Genomic DNA, 23,548 nt, shown 5'->3' with positions numbered 1-23,548 from the left:
TGATTTCCACATTGGTATATATTGCCTAATTAGGCTGTATGTATCCCTTCTGCATCTGGAATGGACAAACCCTGGATGTTCAGACAGACTGGGGAATGAGAGGCTGGAAAGCAGTGCCGTGGAAAGAGCCCTGGGGGCCCTGGTCCATGGCAAGTTGACCATGATCCAGCAGTGCCCTGGCAGCCACGAGGGCCAAGCCTGTCTTGGGGGACATCAGGCACAGCATCACAGCCAGGCAAGGGAAGGGATTGTCCTGCTCTGCTCTGAGCTGGGACAGCCTCACCTCCAGTGCTGGGGGCAGGTCTGGGTGTCACAAAGAAAGACATTAAACTATTAGAGTGTCCAAAGGAGGTTACAAAGATGGTGAAGGGTTTGGAGGAGAAGCCATAGGAGTGTCTGAGGGCACTTGGTCTGTTCAGCCTGGAGGAGACTGAGAGAAGAGCTCACTGCAGTTACAACTTCCTTGAGGGGAAGAGGAGGGGCAAGCACTGATCTCTTCTCTGTGGGGACCAGTATCAGGACCTGAGGGGATGGCCTGAAATTGTGTCAGGGGAGGTGGAGGCTGGATATGAGAAAAGGGTTTTTCATTCAGAGGGTGTTTGGGCACTGAAACAGGCTCCCCAGGGAAGTGGTCAGGGCACCAAACAGTACAATAAGTGTTTGGATAATGCTCTCCAGCACATGGTATCACTCTCCAGACGTTCCTGTGAAGGGCCAGGAGTTGGACTTTGATGATCCCAGTGGGTCCCTTCCAACTCAGCATATTAGTTGATTCTGTGATTTTATTAACCACTGCAATAATTATCAATATCCCTATTTAAGATAGGAAACTACACTTGAGGGATGCAGAGGTGTCACTTTAATAAAAACTATCACTTTCTGCAGTTTACTCACCAAGAGAAAAGTAATACATAACAGATGAAAGACAGTATAGTCCAAAGTAAAAGTTAGTAGCTCTGTAAGTAAGAAAGTGGCCACAAATAAGAGCAATTACAGAATTTTCACCTAAGAGTGCTTTAATTTTGAATAAGTATGTAGAAGAAACCTGGATGTCACTGGTTTAGGGTTCACACAGAGAAGCTTCTCAGTGGGATCTGATTTTCTGACAGTATCTGGTATCTATACCCTAAAGTCAAAACTGGAATGAAACAAATCAAACAAGACAACAATATGATTTAATACCTAAACAGTCCTAAACTGGAGCTACTGAGTATCACTAGCCACTTGTGACACAGAAGATGTTTTTTTTTTCTCTTTGGGTTGGATTTTTTTCCCCATGAACCGTACTCAATATTTAAAGAAATACTACCATATACTGCATGTATTTCAGCTTCATCCTTGAACCTACATTCAAATTTTATATGCTCTTTATGATTAATGATTTAAATAAAAACAAACATAGAAAGAGTCATTCCAAATTGTCAGTTTTCTTTAAGTGTGAAAACTATTCCTTGGTCTTGGAAAGAATCATGTCACTCTGTTTTTTATGCAATATAGACAGAAAATTGAGAAACTGTTTCTTCCAAATAAACTGTGAAATGAGACTTGCTAGTGTTCTTTTAGACATGTAGATGAAAGGTTTTCTAAGAAGGAAGACTGGAAATTCTGGATTCATCACTGATATTCCTGGACACAGTCAAGCTTGAAGTAATGTTTAGTATCATAACAAACCCTTTTGATAGAGGTGTGTGACAAACCCTTTTGATATAATGATTTTTTGTTAACATTTATCTGAGCTATCTGTATTTGTGGACATATAGCTCTGATTTATTGAATGCATAGCCTTTCTGTCAATATGCCATAGTTTTTACGTGCTGAATTACCTCAATCCATTTTTGAGAGACTAATTAGGAGCACTGATGTGGCATTAACTATCAAATAAAGCTATACTAAGTAGTTTCACCAATTTCATACATGAACATCTGCATTGTGTTCTTTATTTTTAGGCTGCCAACCTTTCTTATTTTAGTTGGTCTTTTTTTTTTTTTTTTTGGTTGGTTTGAGGTTTTATGCTTTTGGCAGTTTTTTTTTTTAATGACTCCTATTGCTTGTAGAAGGGAATTGAAAGGAAATGAAAAAACATTCCTGATTCATATTACTTAAAACTGTCTAGGCCACTACCCAGCCCACTTCTTCTTTTTTTTTTTTTTTTTTTTTTTCAGTCAGAAGAGTCCTCCCCTATCCAGGTGTTTGTTATACTACTTCCAAAGCCATCCTTTCCCATAAAAAAATCCTGTACCCAGAAAGACAACAGCTATACAAGAATATAACAACTCTAGAAATTAAGTTGTTAATTGAAATTATGGAGTTTTATCAAATAATGTGGCTAATAATCTGATTATTCACTTGTCATACAGAGACTGTCCTCTACATTAAATCAGCCTGGAAGCTCTTCTCTGAAATACTTCTTTTGCTGGGGAAAGAGATTAGAAAATGAATACTATGCTTTGCATTTGAGATACAGGTGCACTGTGGTTTTATAGAGATACTGGTGGGGTTTTTTCCCTTTCCAATGATTTCTGATATTCAATTTGTTCATTGGATTGTTTCCAAGCACTTAGATGATGGGGTTGTATCTTAGAGATCACAGAACCTCACAGCCCTTTTAATGACTGGCAACTGTCAACACAGTTAAAACTACTCAACTCAATTTCTGCTCATGTGCCTCATTCATCTTTATCGAATTTCAGTCATTCTTGGAAAATATTTCTGCTGGACTTCATTGTACTTGGTTTTTCCCTTTTTCTTCACAGCTTCATAAAATTAATAAAATTTGTCACCTAGCTTTTCACTCTGCTTTCCACAAACAGTTTAAAATGCTAAGTGGTATTCCTTTCCCCCCTGTGTAAGTTTGGAAGATTTTTTGGAGATTGTTTTTTGTTTGTTTACTGTGTTGCTATAACTGCCCACTTTGGTCCTCAGATACCAGAGTACTTTTATATATCTATATACCAAATTTATTTGCTTAGGTATTTCTTCGTGGATTACTGCAGCAGGTATGTGAGATAATTATTGTTCATTTGTTGATTTGCTTCATAATCTCTCCCACAGTGCCTCAGTTTGAGACTTCACCTTTGATGCATTCCTCGTAAAATAACTGTTTGAGGTCTCCTCCAGTAAAGAGATAAAAAGCATTCTTTTAGCTTTCCTACAAAAAAAGAATTGTTTTGTTCTGTCTAGATGTTTTATGTCCCGGAAGTTTCTTTTGTTACAGCACCCTGTTTGTTACAGATCCTCGTGTTTCTAAAGAATTTTTTATTGCCAGTATTTTCCTCAAAGTCACTTCAATGGATTATTTTGCTTTACAATTAACATTTAACATTTCTCAATCCTTTATATTTCTTTCATGTGGAAATGGACTTTTATTAAAAGCTCTGCCTTTATTTGCCCTCACTTCTGTATGATTTGATCAATCCAACCTCCTTTAGCCCTTCATATCTTTGGGTTGGGTATTTTACATTTGCTTCTCGTTTACTTAAGTTTAGATTTAGTTCCTCTTTTTCAGACTGATGACTGGATAACTTATGAGGCAGACATTTTTTATGCTTAGAGCCTTTTGATATTAGGGTTCAAGCTCAATGTAAAATTCATCCTGTGTTCAAGCAAGTGAGTGAAGTCTCCCATCATTGATGAATGTGCCTGTCTTAGAATCTATCTGAACACACCCAACACATCATGAGCAACTTTGTTACTTCAGTCAGCAGAATAATGATGATGTTCTCATTGTTTTAATATTACATCTGAAACATCCATGTGGATGTTAGATGCTCTTTGATTTGTTAAAAGTTATGTTGCCATGATTTCACCCAAGGTATTCAGATAGAATGTATTAATATATCTAGAGTGTGAAAACATTGCTTCTCTAATACTTCCAAATCAAAAATTATACTTCTTTAGGCCACTATTGCCTTTTACAATTAAGACTTATAATTAATACTAAATAGTAATATATATATATAATGCTAAGTAGTAATTTATATAATATATATATCAATAAATACCTATTAAAAAGCTGACTAAAATAAGTAAAAATGGATAATGTATTTCAAAATTGATTATATTTATATTAGTTATAAACATTTCTCTTTGCTTTGCAAACATATGCAGAAACCCTTTCCGGAACAGGCTTTCTTAATGGGTTCAAACCCCTTTGATAGGGTTTGTTTGTTGGAAAGCATCTCTTATCAGTATCACAGGAATGTCTCAAGTGGGACCTTTTAATATTATGAAGAGATCTCTTCATTGGAACTGTAATTATCAGTATGTCTTTCATATGAAATTTTGAAAAGCTGCCTTTTTTATACTGATAAGTATAAATTATTATAATTCACAGAAAGACAATAAAACAAACACATTTTGGCAACACTTGAGGTTATGGATATCTGACAGCAAAACAGACAAGGACATGCAATGATCTCATGCTACACAAATTAATTATATACTAAGCCTGGCTTAAATTCAAAATATAAGTTTATGAATGTAAACTATAAACTCCAATGATTGGAATTATTGTTTGTTTGTAATCTGATGAAAAATTTTTAAATATTGTAAGAGGAAAATTGATCAGATGCAAATGTTCCAGTATAGAACAGCTACACCACTATTCTTCAGTGACAAACTTAGGACAATCTCTTCTGGTGTGTTTATTCCCCAAGCGCTTTAATAACACCTTTTTGCAGAGAGACATTTCTGTACCAGTTCTATCTCCTCTCTTGAACAGCTCCATACAGGCAACCTGTCTTTTAGAAAACCTAAACAAAATTCTGGAGAGAACAGACTTTTTAGCAAATGGGCCCAAAATCACAGGAATACAAAGATGACTTTAAAATTATTCTGCTCTAATCTCAAATTTAAATATTTATCACTATTCAGGTTCTTGACTGTAAACCATTGTGCATAATCTGAATGAGAACATAACCTCTGTACTTTCTTTCCAAATGAAGATGCTTGTGTTCTTCTTATTGTTATTTAAAGTATGTTTAAATTGCAGATGTTAAACTTGAACTTAAATTTAAATGAGAACTAACTACTTGCAAAGAAACAACCAGAGCTAATCCATCTAGGCAGGAAAAAACAACAACAACAACAACAACAACAACAACACATTCTGAAATAATGCTTTCATGGTTTTACAGGCTGGAATTTTCCATTACAGTAAAGAAAAACCCTTGTGTATTTTAGAATTGAGCATTTACAAAGGCATTTCATCTCTCAATATTCATCACTGTGATTTTAGTTTCATGGACTATGTGTTATACTATTAGAAATGACAGAGAACTTTTAGATTTAAACCTTAGTTGTCCCACATTGCTTTTTATTGTCACACATATTTTTATTACCATTAAAAAATATGCATGTGTTTTAGAACACAAAAATAAAAAAAAAATCAATTTGGGCATTAGATATACATTTTCTATGATACTTGAAAGATAACATCTAGCCAATGTAACTTCTAAGGTAAAGAAGCAATTGCTGAGAAGGCACCACATACAAAATCAACAAATCTGAGTAATTATCTTTACAGCTGAACAGAATATGGTACACAAATCACCCCTGGCTACTTCCATGGAGTCTAGGAATACTGCAGCCTCATATTCACTGTCTCTCAGATATTTTGAAAGTAATTAATAAACTACTAGACCTGAAGTTCTTATTCTGTTATAGCACCTTCACCTTAGAAAAGGCCAGAAAAGCATGTTTTCACGGTTTCAATTTTAACATTGTTTTAGATGAAAAAAGATCTAATTATTATGTTCAATTTACTTCATCTCTTTAAACTTCTGTAGCTTGTTATACAGTAAATGAAATTATTTAGACTATACCTTGAATTATTCAACAGAATATTTCAAGTTCCTGTCAGTGTTTAAACAAGCCATGTCCACATAACATTTCATTTTACAGATAAATCCTGAATTTTTGGATTGATTTGTTATCAATCATGAATAAGTTGATAAACTATATTTAATAGCAAAATGATGCAGCAGAATCTTTTAAATAACAAAGCATGTGAGTTTTGAAAGTTACACAGACAATGAACATGAATGAGCACCTCTTAAAATAAGATCAAGGAGATACTTGAGAAGTAACTGACATGCTAATTCACACTTGAGTTTATCAGCATACCTTCAGCTTCATTACCTATTGATTTACAATTACATGGTAAATATCCTTAGAAAACAAAGTTACTAAGCTCACAAATAATATAAAAATATGCAGAATTATATTTGTTTCCTCATTGCTGCATCTGATGGATGTAATTTGTGTAACACCTCTTTTTTATGTTTTTGTTTGTTTTTCTGGTTTTTTTTCCCCTGGGATTTTGTTGTTTCTTGTTTTTGTGTTTTTTTTTTTTCAATAGCCGCCAATTATATGGCCATTTTACAAAGTTTTTATATAAACACTGTCAGAGCCTAAAAGGTTTTACTTTCAGAGTATGGCATAAGTTAAATATGCAATTTCAGAGCAGGCATGTTGCACCACATCAACCTCGTGGTGGGTCAGTCTTGGCTGGCTCCTAAAAGCCAACCCAGCTGCTGTCTCAGCCTTTTCTCTTAAGATCATAGGGGGGAAATAAGATGAAACAAACTTCACAGGCTGGGAAAAAACAGAGAGGTCGCTGACTAGTCACTATAACACATTTAAAATGAGGAAATTTAATTTAATTTCTTGGCAATTAAAACGGAATTGGATGTTGAGGGAAAAAAAAAATTAGAAACATATCCCCCTCATGCTGGACTTTTTCCAAAGTTAACCTTCAGTCCTGCCTGGTTTTTCTTTTCTCCCCTAAGGACACAGGTACATGGGGAATAGGGATCTGCGGTCATCCCATAGCAGCTCCTCTCTGCATCCTCTCTCCTCACACTATCCCTGCTCCAACGTGAGTCCCTCCCCAGGCCGCAGGGAAAGCCGTGTCCCGCCGGGATGTCTCCCTGTCCGCAGGGCCATCATCCCTGCCGGGTCTCTCCTGCCCCCGTCCCTCTCCCGCTGTCCCCTCGGGGCTCCCAGGGCTGTTTCTCGCTCCCTGCCTTCCCCTGGCTCAGCCCTGGCTGCCGGGCAGCGTTTTGCCCTCCCTTGCCCAGGCTTTCCCCGGGGCTGAGGGGCTCAGCCGTGCCCTGTGCTGGGGCCGGGCAGAGCCGGGACAGAGCCGGGACAGGGCCGGGACAGAGCCGGGACAGAGCCGGGACAGCCTCGGGACAGAGCCGGGACAGAGCAGGGACAGAGCTGGGACAGAGCCGGGACAGCCTCGGGACAGAGCAGGGACAGAGCCGGGACAGCCTCGGGACAGAGCCGGGACAGCCCCGGGACAGAGCCGGGACAGAGCCGGGACAGAGCCGGGACAGCGCCGGGACAGCGCCGGGACAGCCCCGGGACAGAGCCGGGACAGCCCCGGGACAGAGCCGGGACAGCCCCGGGACAGAGCCGGAACAGAGCCGGGACAGAGCCGGGAGAGAACCGGGACAGAGCCGGGACAGCCCCGGGACAGAGCCGGGACAACCCCGGGACAGAGCCGGGACAGCCCCGGGACAGAGCCGGGACAGAGCCGGGACAGCCCCGGGACAGAGCCTGGACAGAGCCGGGACAGAGCCGGGACAGCCTCGGGACAGAGCCGGGACAGAGCCGGGACAGAGCCGGGACAGCCCCGGGACAGAGCCGGGACAGAGCCGGGACAGAGCCGGGACAGCCCCGGGACAGAGCCTGGACAGCCCCGGGACTGAGCCGGGACAGCCCCGGGACTGAGCCGGGACAGAGCCGGGACAACCCCGGGACAGCCTCGGTACTGACCCGGTACTGGCCTGATACAGCCTCGGTGCCAGCACTTCGATATATTAAACAAATTCATGACCAAAGTAAGGGGGCGGGGGGGAGGAAAAAAAGAAAAAAAAAGTCATAGAACTTGGCTGCCAATGTGGTGAATTCATGACAGGATAAGAAGTAAAAAATATATTTTAATAAATAAATTAAAGTTTTGTTCTGAGTTCTTCAGTCCATAATAACTTCAGGGAAGATTAGATCACCTTGACAAAATTATTTTGAACCATTAATTTAAATAACAGTCTCCCCATAGAGAGCTGATGTCCTGCAATACAGAGCTGACAGAATGTATAAAGCTTCCTCACAAAAACAGTTATTACTTTGACATACGAGGTTTAATGTAGCTGTTTTGACATCAAAGAGCCAGTTGCTTTTTGGTGTGGTTTCATGTTGACTTAAATGAAGTTAAACAAGGTAAACATTTTTTCCTATGTCTTTGGACTGGGACTGAACTTCAGTATGTTCATGCTTTTCTGTTTCTTTGGTTGGTCTGTCAAGTCCAAATGCCCCTGTTAGTGCTATGCTTCAGGAAACCTCAGATACAGCTGGACACACTGGAAGAAAGTCAGACTGATCAGGCTGACTCTTTTCTCCCTCTGTCTTCTCTTGAATTTGATTTTCCCCCAAATAACCTTTGAATATTTAGAGATTCCACTTAAACAAAACCCAAAAAATAGAAAGGTCTACAGCATTTTATGACTAGCAGAAATCAAGTAGTGTGCCCTCAACGTTTTAATGTCAAACCAAGTAACATTTATCAAATGAAGGTAGGAGGCAGCAAAGCTGTCTGTGCAAACAGAACTCGGGACAATGCAAGTACACATGCATGCATTTTTTATTTGAGAAAGCTTTGGAGTTGGAAAAAATATTGGGTTAGCTTTTTGTAAAAATTACAGTAGAAAAGAAGATGTCTAACATGATATAGGGCCATATAATGTTGTGCTATACTGATGTAAGGTTTATTCCTCACGCTGTTCTTGACAGTACATTTTCCCTAGGTATAGAGGAAAATTATTTTATATAAATACATTATTTGTGAAACTAGTAACCTAAAAGGTAGAAAGTGAGATGCATGTTATTTAAGAAGTTGCTTTTGTTGCTGATGCCACTTGTCTACCTTTTTACAGAGGCGTGAAAATGGCTAAAAAATCATGTGCAGAATATTTAGACTATGTAATCTACACTTGCCTTTTCATTTTCTCTACTATAAGATCAAATTCCTTTTTATCAAAATGAATTTTGGAACTATTTGCTTGTGATAAAAATGCTGAAACATCTGATTTTTTTTAATGCAAAAGAAAATTTTTTTTAAAATCTACTTTTTAAAATTTTATTTTTATTTTTTATTTTATAAATTATTTTTTCAATTCTAAAATTGAATGAAAATGTTTTAATTGTTAAACTTGAATTTTATTTATTCCTTAGCACTTATTCTAAAACATAAATAATGTTCACTTACTGTCATTAAATCAGAGATGGGAAATTCTCTTGACATGGTCAGAGAAGATTAGATTCACTGTCTTGTATTAGAACTAACTTATTGCTATGACATGTCACATATTACTTTGAAAAAATAATTTTGAATGACAAGTCTGTTATCCTGTATTTATGTTTTCAAGAATAAAATGATAAACTAAAATAATTACTATCCTGTAGATCCAATATAGCACCTGGGATTACTTTCCTAATCTAACTTTCAGTAGAAACATTTCAAGACATATTAAAAATTGCTACTTTCTTTTCCTCCTTCCTGTATTCACACTCATTTCCAACCATTCCATACTTCCTTATCTCGTAATCATCATAAATCTGAAACTGTTTTTGCATTACAGGTAAAGATGTAAGAACAAAGTAAAATGCCACCTCCCAAATTAGGGAAGAAAAAAAAAACCAGTTAAAAATGGACACAGATCTCAATACCTGAGGAATCATTCCTATTTACTCTTCAAAAGATATCTGAAGTGGATTAAGAGGTATAGGTTTGGTATTCAGAGATCCAAAGAATTCACAGATAAATTGTCAGTCTTGTGCATCATATTCCTCTGCTCTTCAGTCTTAATAGCATGACTCAGCCCCAAATCCACAGTGATCTTAGTTTTACTACTGCTTATTTACTTCCCTCTCCAAAGTAAAAAGCACAACAAATGTGTAGTTATTACTTGATTCCAGAGCTTTTAGAAATATCCTCTTAAGAAGGAGCAGACCCTCTGGAGACAGAGGTGTGAAGGTTCAAAATGAAGAATGTTATGGACTCAAACATGTAGTCTGCTTTTCACTTCTTTCCTAAAATTCTTTATTTGCTATTTTTTCAAATGTTGATACATAAGTTATCTAACCTAGAAACATGCAGAAAAATGCAAGAGAAATGTAAATTATGTCAGTCATGACAACTGAGAAATGTAAAATCTTTCTGTACTAGCCCAAGTTTTTTTGACTTCCACAGTAAAATCTTCATTCCTCTGAGCTGGTGCAGTAGGTAACTGATTCATCATAGTGCATTTGCTAACCCTGCCCCTTTCTGCACTCATAGCTATTATTTCATTTTAATTATTTACATCAGAGATACAGAAAAGACAAGAAATCTCATATGACTGAAATCTCAGTCTGTGCATGCAAGTTACTTATCGTAGACAACGACATTTAATCTTCCTTACTCAAATTTTCACAGATTCTGCATTGCAAACACGCCCACACGCCCACACACACACACACACGCCCACACACACACACACACACACACACACACACACACACATATACTAGCACCTAGAGGTGAATAGTCTCTCTAAACTCAGATTTCCAGATACCACTGATTTATCAGAAGTTTTCAAGAAACCATCCACAAATAATTAATAATTTTGGTAAAAGAAGTAACTGTGCTTTTAAACACTTTAAAAATACCTTTTTAAATACAAAACTATTTTGGGGGGTTCTTTCATCACCAAAACATACCCTAAAACACTGCAGACTTGCCCCAAGTGCAACAGCAGGGAACCAGCTCAAAAATCTGAGAATCACAAACAGTATCTACAAAAGGATCATTTTTCATTTCTACAATAAGCTCATTTTTCCAGGACCTGTGCCTCGCCATGTTCCTAGAAAAACCTTGTGAGTATGGTTAATAGGGATTAATTCTATACAGATTTCAACTCTCAAAATGACATTTTCTTAGAGAAAAAAGAATAATGACTGAGGAATGGGTGTATGCTTGATATTAAAGCAATGATAATTTGTTGTCCTAACACTGGTTTTATGATGATGGCAGTGAATTAATCCATCCTCCTGACAGTCATTTTACAGTAAGAATGAGAAAGCTCACCATCTCCATTGCAGGCCCATCCTATTCTTGTTCTCACTATGCATTCCCATGACAATGACTGTGAGCATTATAACATCATTGTACATAATGACACTGCTTTCTGTGCTGTTACTCCCAAATTGGGTGTGAAGTATGTGAAAGGACAGATCTCAAACGGCAAAACTTTCACCAGTGAAGCAGAGAAGTCTACAGAATTAATAATTGACAGAATTGACAGCATGCTGTCACCCAACAGAAGCCTGGAATTAAAGGACACTGATTTGCTTTATAACTGAGGGACTTTGTGTGAAAATTACTTGTCAAATTAAAGGCATATAAAATGAGACCTTAATGAGGTGTGTACAATTAAATGCAACATTAGTAAAAAATCTATTTTTCTAAAATATCTGTTTTTCATGTTAAATGACCATTACTGAAATTTTTCAAGTTACTAATATTATGACAGGTTCATAATATTACGAGTCTGTCATAATAAAACATCAGCCAGGTTCCCTCCCCCCCTTTTTTTTTCCTTGTTTTTAATTAAAAGTATATGCCTGAGCTAATATAATTGATCTTTTCTTCAAATCAGGTCATCAGAATAACCACACCAAATGGAAAATAGAGTACAGTTGCTTTTAAGTTCCACAAAGCTTTTGCAAAGATAAGCCTAGTAGTGTTGTGAAGTACTCACAGAAGAAAATTATGAGCACCAGAGGGAATTATTTGAGGAAAATGGGAGAAAAAATGGTAAGTGCAGAGGGAGAAATGTCCTCAAACAAGGCATGCAGTCACATTTTGACCACAAAGGATTGAAAGAAATTCTATTCATTGATCTCTGTAAATGTGGCATTAATAGAGTGGTCAGAGCATGAAAGGAAATATATAATAGTATCATAAGAACATAAAATTGAAAGGGACCATGCTTTAGCTCACTGAATCCAGGCTTCTGTTCTGGCATGCAATCATGTCTATAAATGCTTTCATAAAGACAATTATGCTGTACTTTGAAACCCCTTTAGCTTTTGTTTTCTCTCTTCCTGTTAGAAGCCTCTTTTAGAATCTTATTCTTGTTTTCAATCTAAATTAAATGAATGTTAATTCTAAATTAATTCATGGACACCAAAACCTTATTTTTTCAAGTAAAATTGCAATAAATTTAAATAGCTTTTATTTTTCATTTCTTCTGAGGTGTATTTATAGAAAATATTGTGCCCTCCCATATTATTTGTGGAAATAATTAAACAAACAAAATATTTTATTCTCCATTACTATCCCAGCCATAATGTTCAATTCTTCCTGCACAGCTTCACATATAAATCCATTTTTCTCGGCCAAAAGTAACCAGAATACCAAATAGGTTAACATTATTTTCCACACCAGCTTCAGCACCCTTTATCCCTGTTTTTTATATATCAGCTTTTGTGGCTTAGTATCATATTTGCCTTCTTTAAGGCATGACATTAGATGTGGTAAGCAGATCTTTCTCTTCCTCTGTCAATTAAAATAAATTACTAGCATATAACATAAATTCATTACATTGTTCTGTATTCCCAAGGTTTACTCTTTATTTCTATATCAAAACCATATTCATAATATCTTGCCCTTCCAGACAATGTTTTTATTCTCCTGCATAGCTTTGCATCAACGATATTTTTGCAAAATTTGTTTCTATTCCAAAATAATTTATGAAAATATTAATCAGTGTAAAGTGGTCTAAAGGCATGTCTCCTCATCCCCATACCCATTTCAAAAGCTGCTCTTTCAATGCAAACCACTTCCTCCATTCAGAAAGGTCCTTTCTCAGTTTACATTTTCTTCACATATTTCAATTTTTGGTATTCTGAAATGCTTAGTATTTTACTAAGTTTGGCATGACAGAATGGGGTTTTTTTCAGCATTTGTGTTAACAGTCTCTTAAATGCAGTTGTTCCGCCTCCTATTTTTAGTTCGGATGGGTGATACTGCTCAGATTTGGAAGCCCTCACTACCAAACATCTGTGATTTCAGAAGCTGCTGGCTTCCTTGCATATTTTTCTACAATATAATTTTCAGAATTCCCAATTTCAAGGGAAACTAAAATGAAATAATTCTGTTTCCATGCCCTCTTCCCCATTAACCATCTTTCTTTACCCCTCATATTCTATGCATTTCTCATTAAGGAAATTAAGACTCATGTGGATTATCTGATAAAAAAATCTATCATAATGCAGCAAGAGTCTTCAGGGAGAGCAAAACTTCTTCTGTCATATATCACGGTTTAAAGCTATATGGAAAGTTTTCTGCTATTTAATGCAAAGTTAAAACCCAAACTCTACAGACAACATTACACATGATGAATCAGACTTCAGCTTCAGGCTTCAGTTCAATTACATTAGTCTGACCTTTATGTCTGAAGCTCACTCTATGTACCAGAACATAAATGCAGGGCTTGTTCTCACCGACTTCTGAGGAACTCTAACAAGTAACACACCCTGTGTCTCCTTGTATGAAAAAAGCTACAGAGGATTTCCTTTTGGAGGAGACCTTTCCCACCCTACACTCAGAATGGGATGAATACCCTATGGATCTTAGATTGCATTTGTAACATTCCCTGAAGCAGAACTGAATATAATTCTGAAATAGTCTGGAAAAGCCATTAGCAGTGACCCCATGCATTTAGGGCTCTGGAAACTGATGTAACAGGAGCAACTGCACTTACTCTGTGTGTTTAGCTGAGCTCAGAAGAAAAACTATTTTATCATCTTTTAGTATCTTAATCCTATATACTTTTATTTATCTTTTTGACAATAAAAACAGTGTACACAGGCAACTTGCAAGTTCATATGTAGCAATCCAAGAGGTGTCTTCCTTTAAAAGAGGAGATGCCATGTAAGGAGATAAGTGATCTGCCTCTTATCAGTGCCACCTCTCAGGGGATGGAAAAAAACAAACCAAAGCCAAAAGAAAACCACCATCTTACCTTTCCAACATACTGAGGATCTGGTCCCATGTGTTCTTCTAAAACAAAGAACTGATTCCACACCCATCCACGCTTTGGACGATGATGCACTTCTGTTTCGCCCTCTATGTGTTTGGTTTGATTTCTGGTCACCTTGATGGAGCCATGGTGAGCAGCTCCATAACACCTTTGCACAAAACAGAGACAAACTAGGACTGGGCAGATACAAGATGTACTTGTAATTCTCATTGTAGGATAAGATTCCTGTTCAAGGTTTTCTTTCTCTTGTCCTTTTCAGCTGTAATCCTTCAATAAAGTCCCAAGAGAGAAGAAGTCTGCTTCAGAAATACAGTCCAAATTGGGTTTACCTGCTTGTTCATGGTTTAGCCACCCATTTGGGAAAGCTCAAAAAATGTTTACATTATGAAAAGATGACTGGAAAAATTGGTATTTCTTCTGAGGTCTTCACAATAGAGTTCCACAGCCGACCATTTTCTATCTATTATGAAAAGGAAAGAGAGACACTTACTCATCAATAAAACCAGCAATTTTCAGTTTTCTGACCTTAGATTATACTCATAGTTGCACTAAGCAGTTAGTCAAACACTTTCATTGGAATGAAAATTTCTTTTCAATCCTTCCTGTAAAAGCATTTCCTGATTGTTTACGTTAAAATACAGTAAGACTTGGCATGGCTCCCACAAGTTGTGAAAACACATCATTAAAACCTGGATGACTCAGGACAGTTCCTTTGGCTTTTACCTACAAATCATTGACCTGGTCTGGCACTATAACAAAATCACTGCTACGGTGTCATTATCGCTGAATTATTTCACATGAGTTTTTGATGTTCTATGCACCACACAGATATCCAGTGTGATGAAAAATACCTAGTCTATAATGAGTTTTGAAGAAATGCCACCAATATGGGTTTTGAAAATTCAGAGTCAATACTAGAGTATACTGACAGGAATCTTCAATCAAATGTGCATTTTTACACCTTGTGCTTTATATAAATTCCAGCCTATATCATCTGGGACATCATAAAATTATGTCATACTGACAGGAAGTTCATGTTGTTTTGATATCAGAATTTTCACCATATTGACAATATTTTCTCAATCTCAAAAAGGAAATTGCAACCTTTTTTACTACAGTAACAAAATGTGAATACATATGGAAGTTGTTGTGGCACTTAAAGCTAAGTACTTTAAAAGTAAAAATATTTCTTCAATCTTAGAGAAATAGTTACATTAAGGTAGTCATTTGTTCAGTTATCTGATGATGTCAAAGATTATCTCCATATCAGTCAGTCCATCAGGAGTCCTAAAACTGCAAACGAAACTACAAAAATTGGAATCTTCCAATATTGGTTTTATTTGAGTATCATAAGGCTACATAAACTGAAGCATAAGCTGCATAAAGAGAAACAAAATTAAACTAAATTTGTTTCTAGGTTTCATAGGAACCCAACAGAATAAATTCAAAATCCCTAAAGAAGAACCGAACAAGAATTTAGAAATCAGACAGAAAAATACTGCAGTGGCAGAAAATTTATTAGTTGTCTTTTGGCTGCAGTATTTTTGAACCTATCTTTCTTTCAAGTCCATAATAATAACAGAAACCCAAACCTCCTAGCTGAGAACAATTCCTCATCAGAACATGGAAGAATACTTCATGACTAATGCACATTAGAAATAGACAGAAAGGACATATTTTCCATTGCTCGTAATCAGGTCAGGACAGTGGATTTTGCTGAAGTAAAGAAAGAACTTCAGTCTCTTGTAGCTGTGCAGGAGCTCAAAATGAAGCTCTGTTGTGCATTTTCAACTGAAGAAATAAATTTTTAGACATTTAGCATTATCCTACTTCTTGTTTCCATAGCACTCTCCCCTCAGTCCAAGACAGACACCATTCCCTTAAAATCCTGGTATTCCATCTCAGAAAAGATTGATGCAACATGAAGATTTTTTATCTAAGTTCAAATGTGATTTATTAAGATTCTTTGTTTTACAGGTAAATGTTTTATAACGTCTAAGTTAGATCAGGCACACAATCCAGCCTTTCTGGGTTTCACGTTTATTTCTAGGTATATTATGCTTCTTTCTTAGTTTCCTTGCCTTTCTGTATTCTTTGCTAAATCTTGTTAGAAATAATTTTTTACCTGGAGGCATACAGTTTCCTTGTATAGATTTCTATATATACGGATGAGCTAATCAAATAGATTACTCATCGTTGTATTTTAGATGTACATTAAAATTAAGAAGTATCTCATAAAATAATAACACTTTAGTTTTATCCATCCAAGTATTATTTTTTCTTCCCTTTGTTTCCATCCTGATAAATGCCTGGGAGCCATTCACAGGGCCACAAGTAGCAGGTAATGACTTAAAAAATGGTATGTTAAGTGCCTTGAGATTTCTCAGAAATAACACGTTTAAAATGTATTTCAGAGTGTTAAAACTAAACTTTCTTTTACAAAAACTATGGGGATACCATTATGGAAATTTTTTGCCTCATAAAAATGCATATACGAGTGCAGAAGCTACCAGCAAATCAAGATTTATTAACAGAACTTTGTTTCTCTTCCCTCTCAGAAGTCAACCATAGGAAAGAAAGAAAAAAAAAAAAGAAAATCAAAAGAACCAAAATGGAGCCTGCAAACTGTTATGCCACAGTCACATATGAGCCAGAAGAAATATTAATATTATATGTATACATATGTATGTGCGTGTGTGCATGTATGATATATATTATGAATAATACATATGTATATTATAATATTAAATGGAATATTCAAATATATTACAACAAATAAGATAAAAAGCACAGCAAAATTGGGCTCTTTCATCTTAAAAATATCCGTTCATCTTAGCATTAACTAGTAGGCAATAAATTTTAATTTAATAAAACACTTTTATTAACTTCAGTTAAGAGATTTCATTCTAAGCACCTTAACCCAAAATTAAAGTTTTAAAATCCTTCTTTCTGTACAAACATTCTTAGTAGCAATAATAACAATAATAACGCCAATAATAATAATAGCAATGACAGCAGCACAGAAAAAGCATTAGAATGATATCTACTTCCTGTTACAATCATTCTTAGAAGTTCATGCCTTCATCAGTCCCTGAATGGTACATGAAGCCTAAAGAATCATTTCCAATAACACAAATTCAGCAATTAAAGAGGAAGGATTTTAAGTGAAGATTCTTAGTGTTGAATTGTTACACCTCTGATAAACAGCTTTAAAGCTAAATCCTAATTAATGCTCGGTACAAGGGTCCTTATTGAACAGTCTCCTACTAAAGGTCTAGAATAAGCATTTAATGAAAACCTGACACCCACCCCAAAAGAAACCTCAGTTCTACCTTGAAGACACCAGAGTATGTCTACAGGGGAAAGTTCAAATAGAAAACGCCTCCCACAGTTAACACAGAAGAGAAAATAAAGACTTGACAAGCAAAGTGTGAACAGAGGAATAAAAAAAATAAATTAACTTTCTGAAATCCCTTGAATTGAATCAAACATATTGAGATGCTGCCTGCTCATTGCTCTTGTCTGCAGCTTCAGAGTAACCATCCTGATTTATGGCTTTTGTTATAAGGATGCATGCAACTGCATAGTAGACTTGTGTTACAGCCATCTCCTGGGAGCCCTCATGAAAATGAGTTGTGTAGCTCAAGAGACTGTCAGAGCGAGTTAAAATTAAAATAAATAATTAAATAAGGTGAGGTGGGAAAGTTTCACCAGCACTGCTGGAAATCATTACAGCACAGTATTTACTTCTTAGTGTAGAACACTATAATAAATTCTCAGGAAACTAATAGGAGCATAAAGATGCAAAATGTGTATGTTTCACCACCATGAGGAGATACATGCTTTGTAATGTGTATTTGCCCTGAATCTCAGTGTCCCCTATCTTCCATCAAATTGACACACATTTTGAATCCTTCTGAATGATTGAGTTTTTCAAATGCACATTTAGCACAGTTCAACTTATCTTTTATACATTCCTTTTCACTTCCATGGTGACAGAGTGACAATTACCTATGGAGCTTGTCATAAATTACATTGCTCATATGCTTTCTGACTTCTCTCTCTGCTCTCTGCCCTGCAAATCTTCTCCTCCCAGAAAAAAAATATACCAAAATCTAAACAGTTTCAAATCACTATTATTGCTCATATGTAAATAATCACCCAGAAAAATCTTAATTCCTGAATTGCCTGTGTTTATTGTTTATTGCCAATGTTATATCCTTCAGCACTGCAGAAACAATGGTTTATTGATTGACCTGGAGACCAAAGGCAGAATAATGCACTAGTATCAAGAGGAAAACTGAATGTTACTTTTTGGTTATATCCCTTGAATAAGAGATTGATTGATAGCCAAGAGACTATAGAGTATTCCCAAAGACCTCAGGTAACTGGAAGAAAAAAAAAAGGTGACATTTCCAGGTAGATGAAGCAAATTTATTTATCTATAGTTGATCTCCATTCTCTATTCCCAAGGCTGGTAGAGCTGAGCTATAGGAAGCTACATGATAAACTGATGCACCAAGTTCTTCTCAGCCTAGATAATAGAGACACAATATATAATCGACTGTCTTCTGCACATGCTAGTCAATCTGACAGAAGTAGTGACAAGACTGTTTTGGAAAGCATTTAAAACTGCATTACATGTTGTTGTCTTTCCTCTTTGTTGTTATTAGTTGTAGCTATGTGTTTGAGACTGAAAACTAAGAAAACTCTAAGAAAATGCTCTTTAAATAATTTCAGTTATTGCAACAAACAAAAATGTTTTTACTGTAGTTCTACATTGACATATCTTCCAGAAATCTTCTGGAATCTTCCCATATCTTCTAGAAATGGGAAACTGGACTGTTTTTTTTACCTCAGTAGCATAAAGAAATTTCCATTAACTGGTAGGATAATTGCATGAGAAATCGAACTCGCAAGTTATTGCTAAATCTATTTGTAGGTGTATTACTATCCTGAGACACAGTCTTTATCGCTCTGGAACTTGATCAGTTTCCTAGAAAAAAAAAATAGAGAGAAGGAGCATTGAATGCCCCTCTCCACACCTCTTAAAGCCAGCAATTTTAGCTGATGGCTGCACAGTATCAAGGAGTGTTACTTGTTTTACCACTCTTTCACATTTACACACAGCATTTTGGTAAAGAGCATATCTACTAATAAAACCCCAAAAAGTGTTTATAGTAATCTAGTCCTAATTATTACTTTACCTATGAAACTATTCTACATAAACTCCACTTCACAAAAAAAAAAAAAAAAAAAAAAAGATAGAAACAACAAGAAAAAAATAAAGGCACATCCATGAAAATTAAACATTGCTCCTTCATATATGGCAACAGAAATACTCTTGTGGGAAGAAATGGGTGGATAGGGGAATAAAAAAAAATCAGACATTATTAAAAAATAAATAGCATGAGAAAATATAGAAAAAGATACAAAAGAGACACTGAGAATCACTGGAAAACAAATCAAGACAGAGAAGCAGATTGGAAAGTTCAAGTGGAAACAGCTAAAGCTGTTAAGAGAAGATGTTAAAATCCAGCAGTACAATGTTTATAAAATGTAAGAAATATATTCAATACAGTTCAAGAGAAAGTTGAATAAAAAAGTATTAATTTGGAACAAAAATCATGAAACAAAATTCCACATAGAATATAGTTTTCTGGGAATTGGTATGCAGAAATTGTCAAAGGAAGTACAAAGCTGGTATATTTTTCCCTATAATTTTTATATTCCATTACCCAAACAGCTCTTCTAACTTCCACATTTTCACATATAATTCACAGATCAAGCCAACAGCTAACACGTTTAATATCAAAAAAAGTTAAAAAATATATACCATATAAAGAAATAAAACAGTATAAGGACAACTGTAGAGGCTTAATGATTGCAGATTGTTAGGAAGTATGTGCAGAAAGCTAGGATATTCTTAGAATCAATTTACAATTAGAGAAACACATTATACAAAATTAATTATTTAGATGAGAACACCTTGCTAACAACTTGCTAACACTGCCCAAATGAAAATCAGGAAAAGAAACGCCCTCCTTTTTAGTTTTTTTCTCCCCTTTATCTCCTATCTACCTACAAGGAAAGGATCAATTATCCAAAAGCTCAGGAAGAAAAAAGTAACAGCAGCCATATCCCAGAATACTATTAAAGAAATGGAAATCCCATATTTTTGGGAATTCTGAGACAGCAAAAACAAAACAGCAGAGAAATCTTTCACATGGGTAAGCAAGTTAGCTGGTCCTCTGAAAAGGAGTTTACATAACATAAAGACAATTTGGCATTACAGATGTGGGTTTTACATGCCCTAGTGTTGCAATTAGATACCCAAGAATAGTCACTGCAAAGGTAAAAAATAAGTTTCTCTCCCCTCTGGATTTTTCAAAGGTAACAGTGGCATTTAGCTGCAGCGTTAGCATTAAGTAGTTTTAAACTATTTCAAATAGCAAATTGTGATGGATTTTTCAACATCATCCTGACTGACACATATACATCAAATAATCCATACTTATAAGACTCCATTCCTCCTACTGGCTTGGAGCACCATAGAGACAATGTCAGAAGCCTCCATTATTTCCACAGGTTGTAGCACCTAGGATTTCTTCTAAAAGTGTCCAGGCTATTTTTAAAGAATAAAACTTTCTCTTTCAATCTTCCCAATTTTTCTTCCATTTGAGGCAGACACTATTTCCAAATAGTCATTTTACCTTCAGTCATATATTTAATAAGGTTTATTAATACAGCTTTCTAAATCTTGGTTTAGTGACTCAGCTCCAGTAGCTTTTAAATAACAGAAACTGATATTTTACTATTCTGTAAAGATCACAGAAAATGAAGCTTAGACATCTTTTTTTGAATAACAGTTGCTGAACAAGTGAATAGCTTTTCATTATTTCAATAGTTCTCATTGGGCTAATTGAAAGTTAGTGGGTTATTCATATTTGCATTGTATGTGTGATTTTAGACAGTTTGTACCTAAACCTTTAACCCAGAACAAGTCTGGACTCCTCTTTATTTCTAGTACATAAGGTTACTCAGATCTTCTCCTTTGCAAAAAATATTATATTATGTTAATAGTATCTTGAGACTGAAAAATGAAGAAGACCAGAGATGACTTGCCATTCAGCATTAACATCTTCAGTTTTCTAGGGGTTTTTTTTAAGTTCTCTTTTGTCAAGAGGATACAGAAAATTTCAAAACTTTCCTTTAAAATCCTAGCTGCAGCCCTAGCAATCAACCAGCATTGGTTTGATTCAAATCCTAGATAAAAGTTAATTTTCTTTTACTTTTATCTCTGGTATAAGAAATAATGATACTATTCAGAGTCTAGACTGCCTATTAACTTAGAAAGCATTAAAACTTACCTGGTTGGCTGGAACAGGTTGCATCAGCTAAAGGTGGGGTCACAAAAGAAAATAGACATCACATGAATAAGAGCTTTTGCAACCTCATTGCTGTCTACAACTTCCTCACTAGGGGAGGCAGAAGGGCAGACACTGATCTCTTCTCTCTGCTGACCAGTGACCCGAGAAAATGACATGTACTTGTGTCAAGGGAGGTTTAGGTTGGATGTTAGGAAAAGGATCTTCACCTAAGGGGTGGCTGGGCACTGGAACAGCCTCCCCAGAGAAGTGGTCACAACATCAAGCCTGTCAGAGTTCCAAAAATATTTAGTCAATGCTCTCAGGGACATGGTGTAACACTTGGTGATGTCCCGTGCAGTCCAGGAGTTGGAGTTTGATGATTCTTGTAGGTTCCTTCAAATGCAAGGTACTCTGCAAGATTCTACAATTATTAATAGAAAAAGTGTCATATTCCTTACAGAAGGAGGCATTAACTGCAGTTCCAATTTTGTTATGAAGAGCTCTGTAAGGACAGCCTAACAGCACCTGCAATTAAAAGGGCACAGAAATGCTGAAGCAGTGCAAGCAGTTATAGCCAAACACCTTCCTGCCTGGATTAAGGGAGATTAGTCATGTGTTTTATCAAGATGGGCTTCACTGGGGAAAAAAAAACAAAACAAAACACTGGAATCCTACCTAACTGTTCCATGAGTATGAACACAGTATGAAAAGCTGACAGAGGCTTAGAAGATAAATAGGCACCCAAAAAAAAAAAAAAAAAAAAAAAAAAAGACATTGAAAATATTTTAATGTTGATTTTGGCAAAAGAAACTCCTGAATATTTACTGGGTTAGCATCTGATTTATTTCTTTTTTTTTTTTTTAATAAAATATGTGAACTCATGATCAGGGTAATTTCTTCTGGTACTGTGCATAGCTTATCACTAAACACAAGCTTTAATGGATGTCTTAATGGAGAGCATCAACTGAAGCACTTCTCACAAAAAATAAAAACCTGCCACATTACACTAGGTGACTAACCCAGTGTAACCCCCTAACTTTATGATATAAAATGTAAAAAAAACCAAACCAAAACAAAACAAAAAATCCACAACCCCCCCCAACAATTTAAAAACTTGTTATTCAAAGGTTTTGTTTTAATTAACAACAATAAAATTTTAAAAAATGCAGGTGGGGGTCTAACCTTTTTTATATACTAAAGAATAAATTTTTAATATACAAACCATCAATATCCCATAACAACCCTATCAGGCCTTGAAATTTGTATAAGTAGAGGGATTACATTGACAGACTACAAACAGATGGGTCACATAAGATGAAAATTTATCAGAACCACTATGCAATCAAAGATTTATCATCATTGCAGGATTTTAAAAAAATTATTTAATTGATGTTTTGGTTAGATGATGTACAAGATGGACCGTGCTTTGCTATGCTGCCTTTTACACTAAATGTGAGTGGTTAACTGTAGAGGCAACTTAAGACTCCTTGATTTTTGAAAAAGAAACATTAAAGATGGTTATTAGAAGGTATTCTTATATTCATAAATAGGTACAGGAAATTATAAAACACTACAAACAAATAGATTTGGTACCGTGTTGAACAAAGACATTTTATGAAAGAGAGTTAAATGAGTTATGAAACTGATCTTCCTTGAACAAAAAGGGATTTTACAGGTATACGCATGAAGAGTTTGCAAACAAGAAAAAGTTCTCAATCTGCAGACAGCACTGCATATACACAGGCAATTAATGCTACAATGAAAAGATAATCTAAACATGCAATAAAACAAGATAAAGGGATTCAGTGCCATCCTCAGTTGACATACAAAACTATTTTGCCTACGATAAGCAGGGATATGGAAACTACAGGATAAGAGAACTGAAATGACATAACCAACGACTGAAGAAATATTTTTGCAACTATACCCGTATGATTTGCACAGAGGTTGACTGTCACAAGTGCAACACAGTAACAACACAATTAATCAGATAAAATCCAGCTACTGTTTCTGTAAATATAATTGCACACTGTCATGCTAGCCATTACCTGCTGTGAAAGGAACAACTGTGAAACACAGAGAGATGAT

The 23,548-nt window shown here is 36.0% G+C and overlaps 1 protein-coding gene across 4 annotated transcripts in view; it reads right to left on the bottom strand.

The window, feature by feature from the left end:
- CDH18 (cadherin 18) overlaps positions 1–14,300 on the bottom strand; it is a 156,218-nt gene extending 141,918 nt beyond the window's left edge. For 3 of the 4 annotated variants that reach the window (XM_062499513.1, XM_062499428.1, XM_062499608.1), the window contains exon 1: positions 14,073–14,300. In XM_062499513.1, the coding sequence (XP_062355497.1) occupies positions 14,073–14,300 (228 nt within the window). The remainder of the gene's footprint in view (positions 1–14,072) is intronic. The other variant, XM_062499650.1, reaches the window with a different exon arrangement.
- Between the last annotated feature and the right edge of the window lie 9,248 nt (positions 14,301–23,548).

This window comes from Cinclus cinclus, chromosome 1, assembly GCF_963662255.1.
Source record: "Cinclus cinclus chromosome 1, bCinCin1.1, whole genome shotgun sequence".
Lineage (NCBI taxonomy): Eukaryota > Metazoa > Chordata > Aves > Passeriformes > Cinclidae > Cinclus > Cinclus cinclus.
This window is presented reverse-complemented; position numbering and strand designations above follow the sequence as displayed.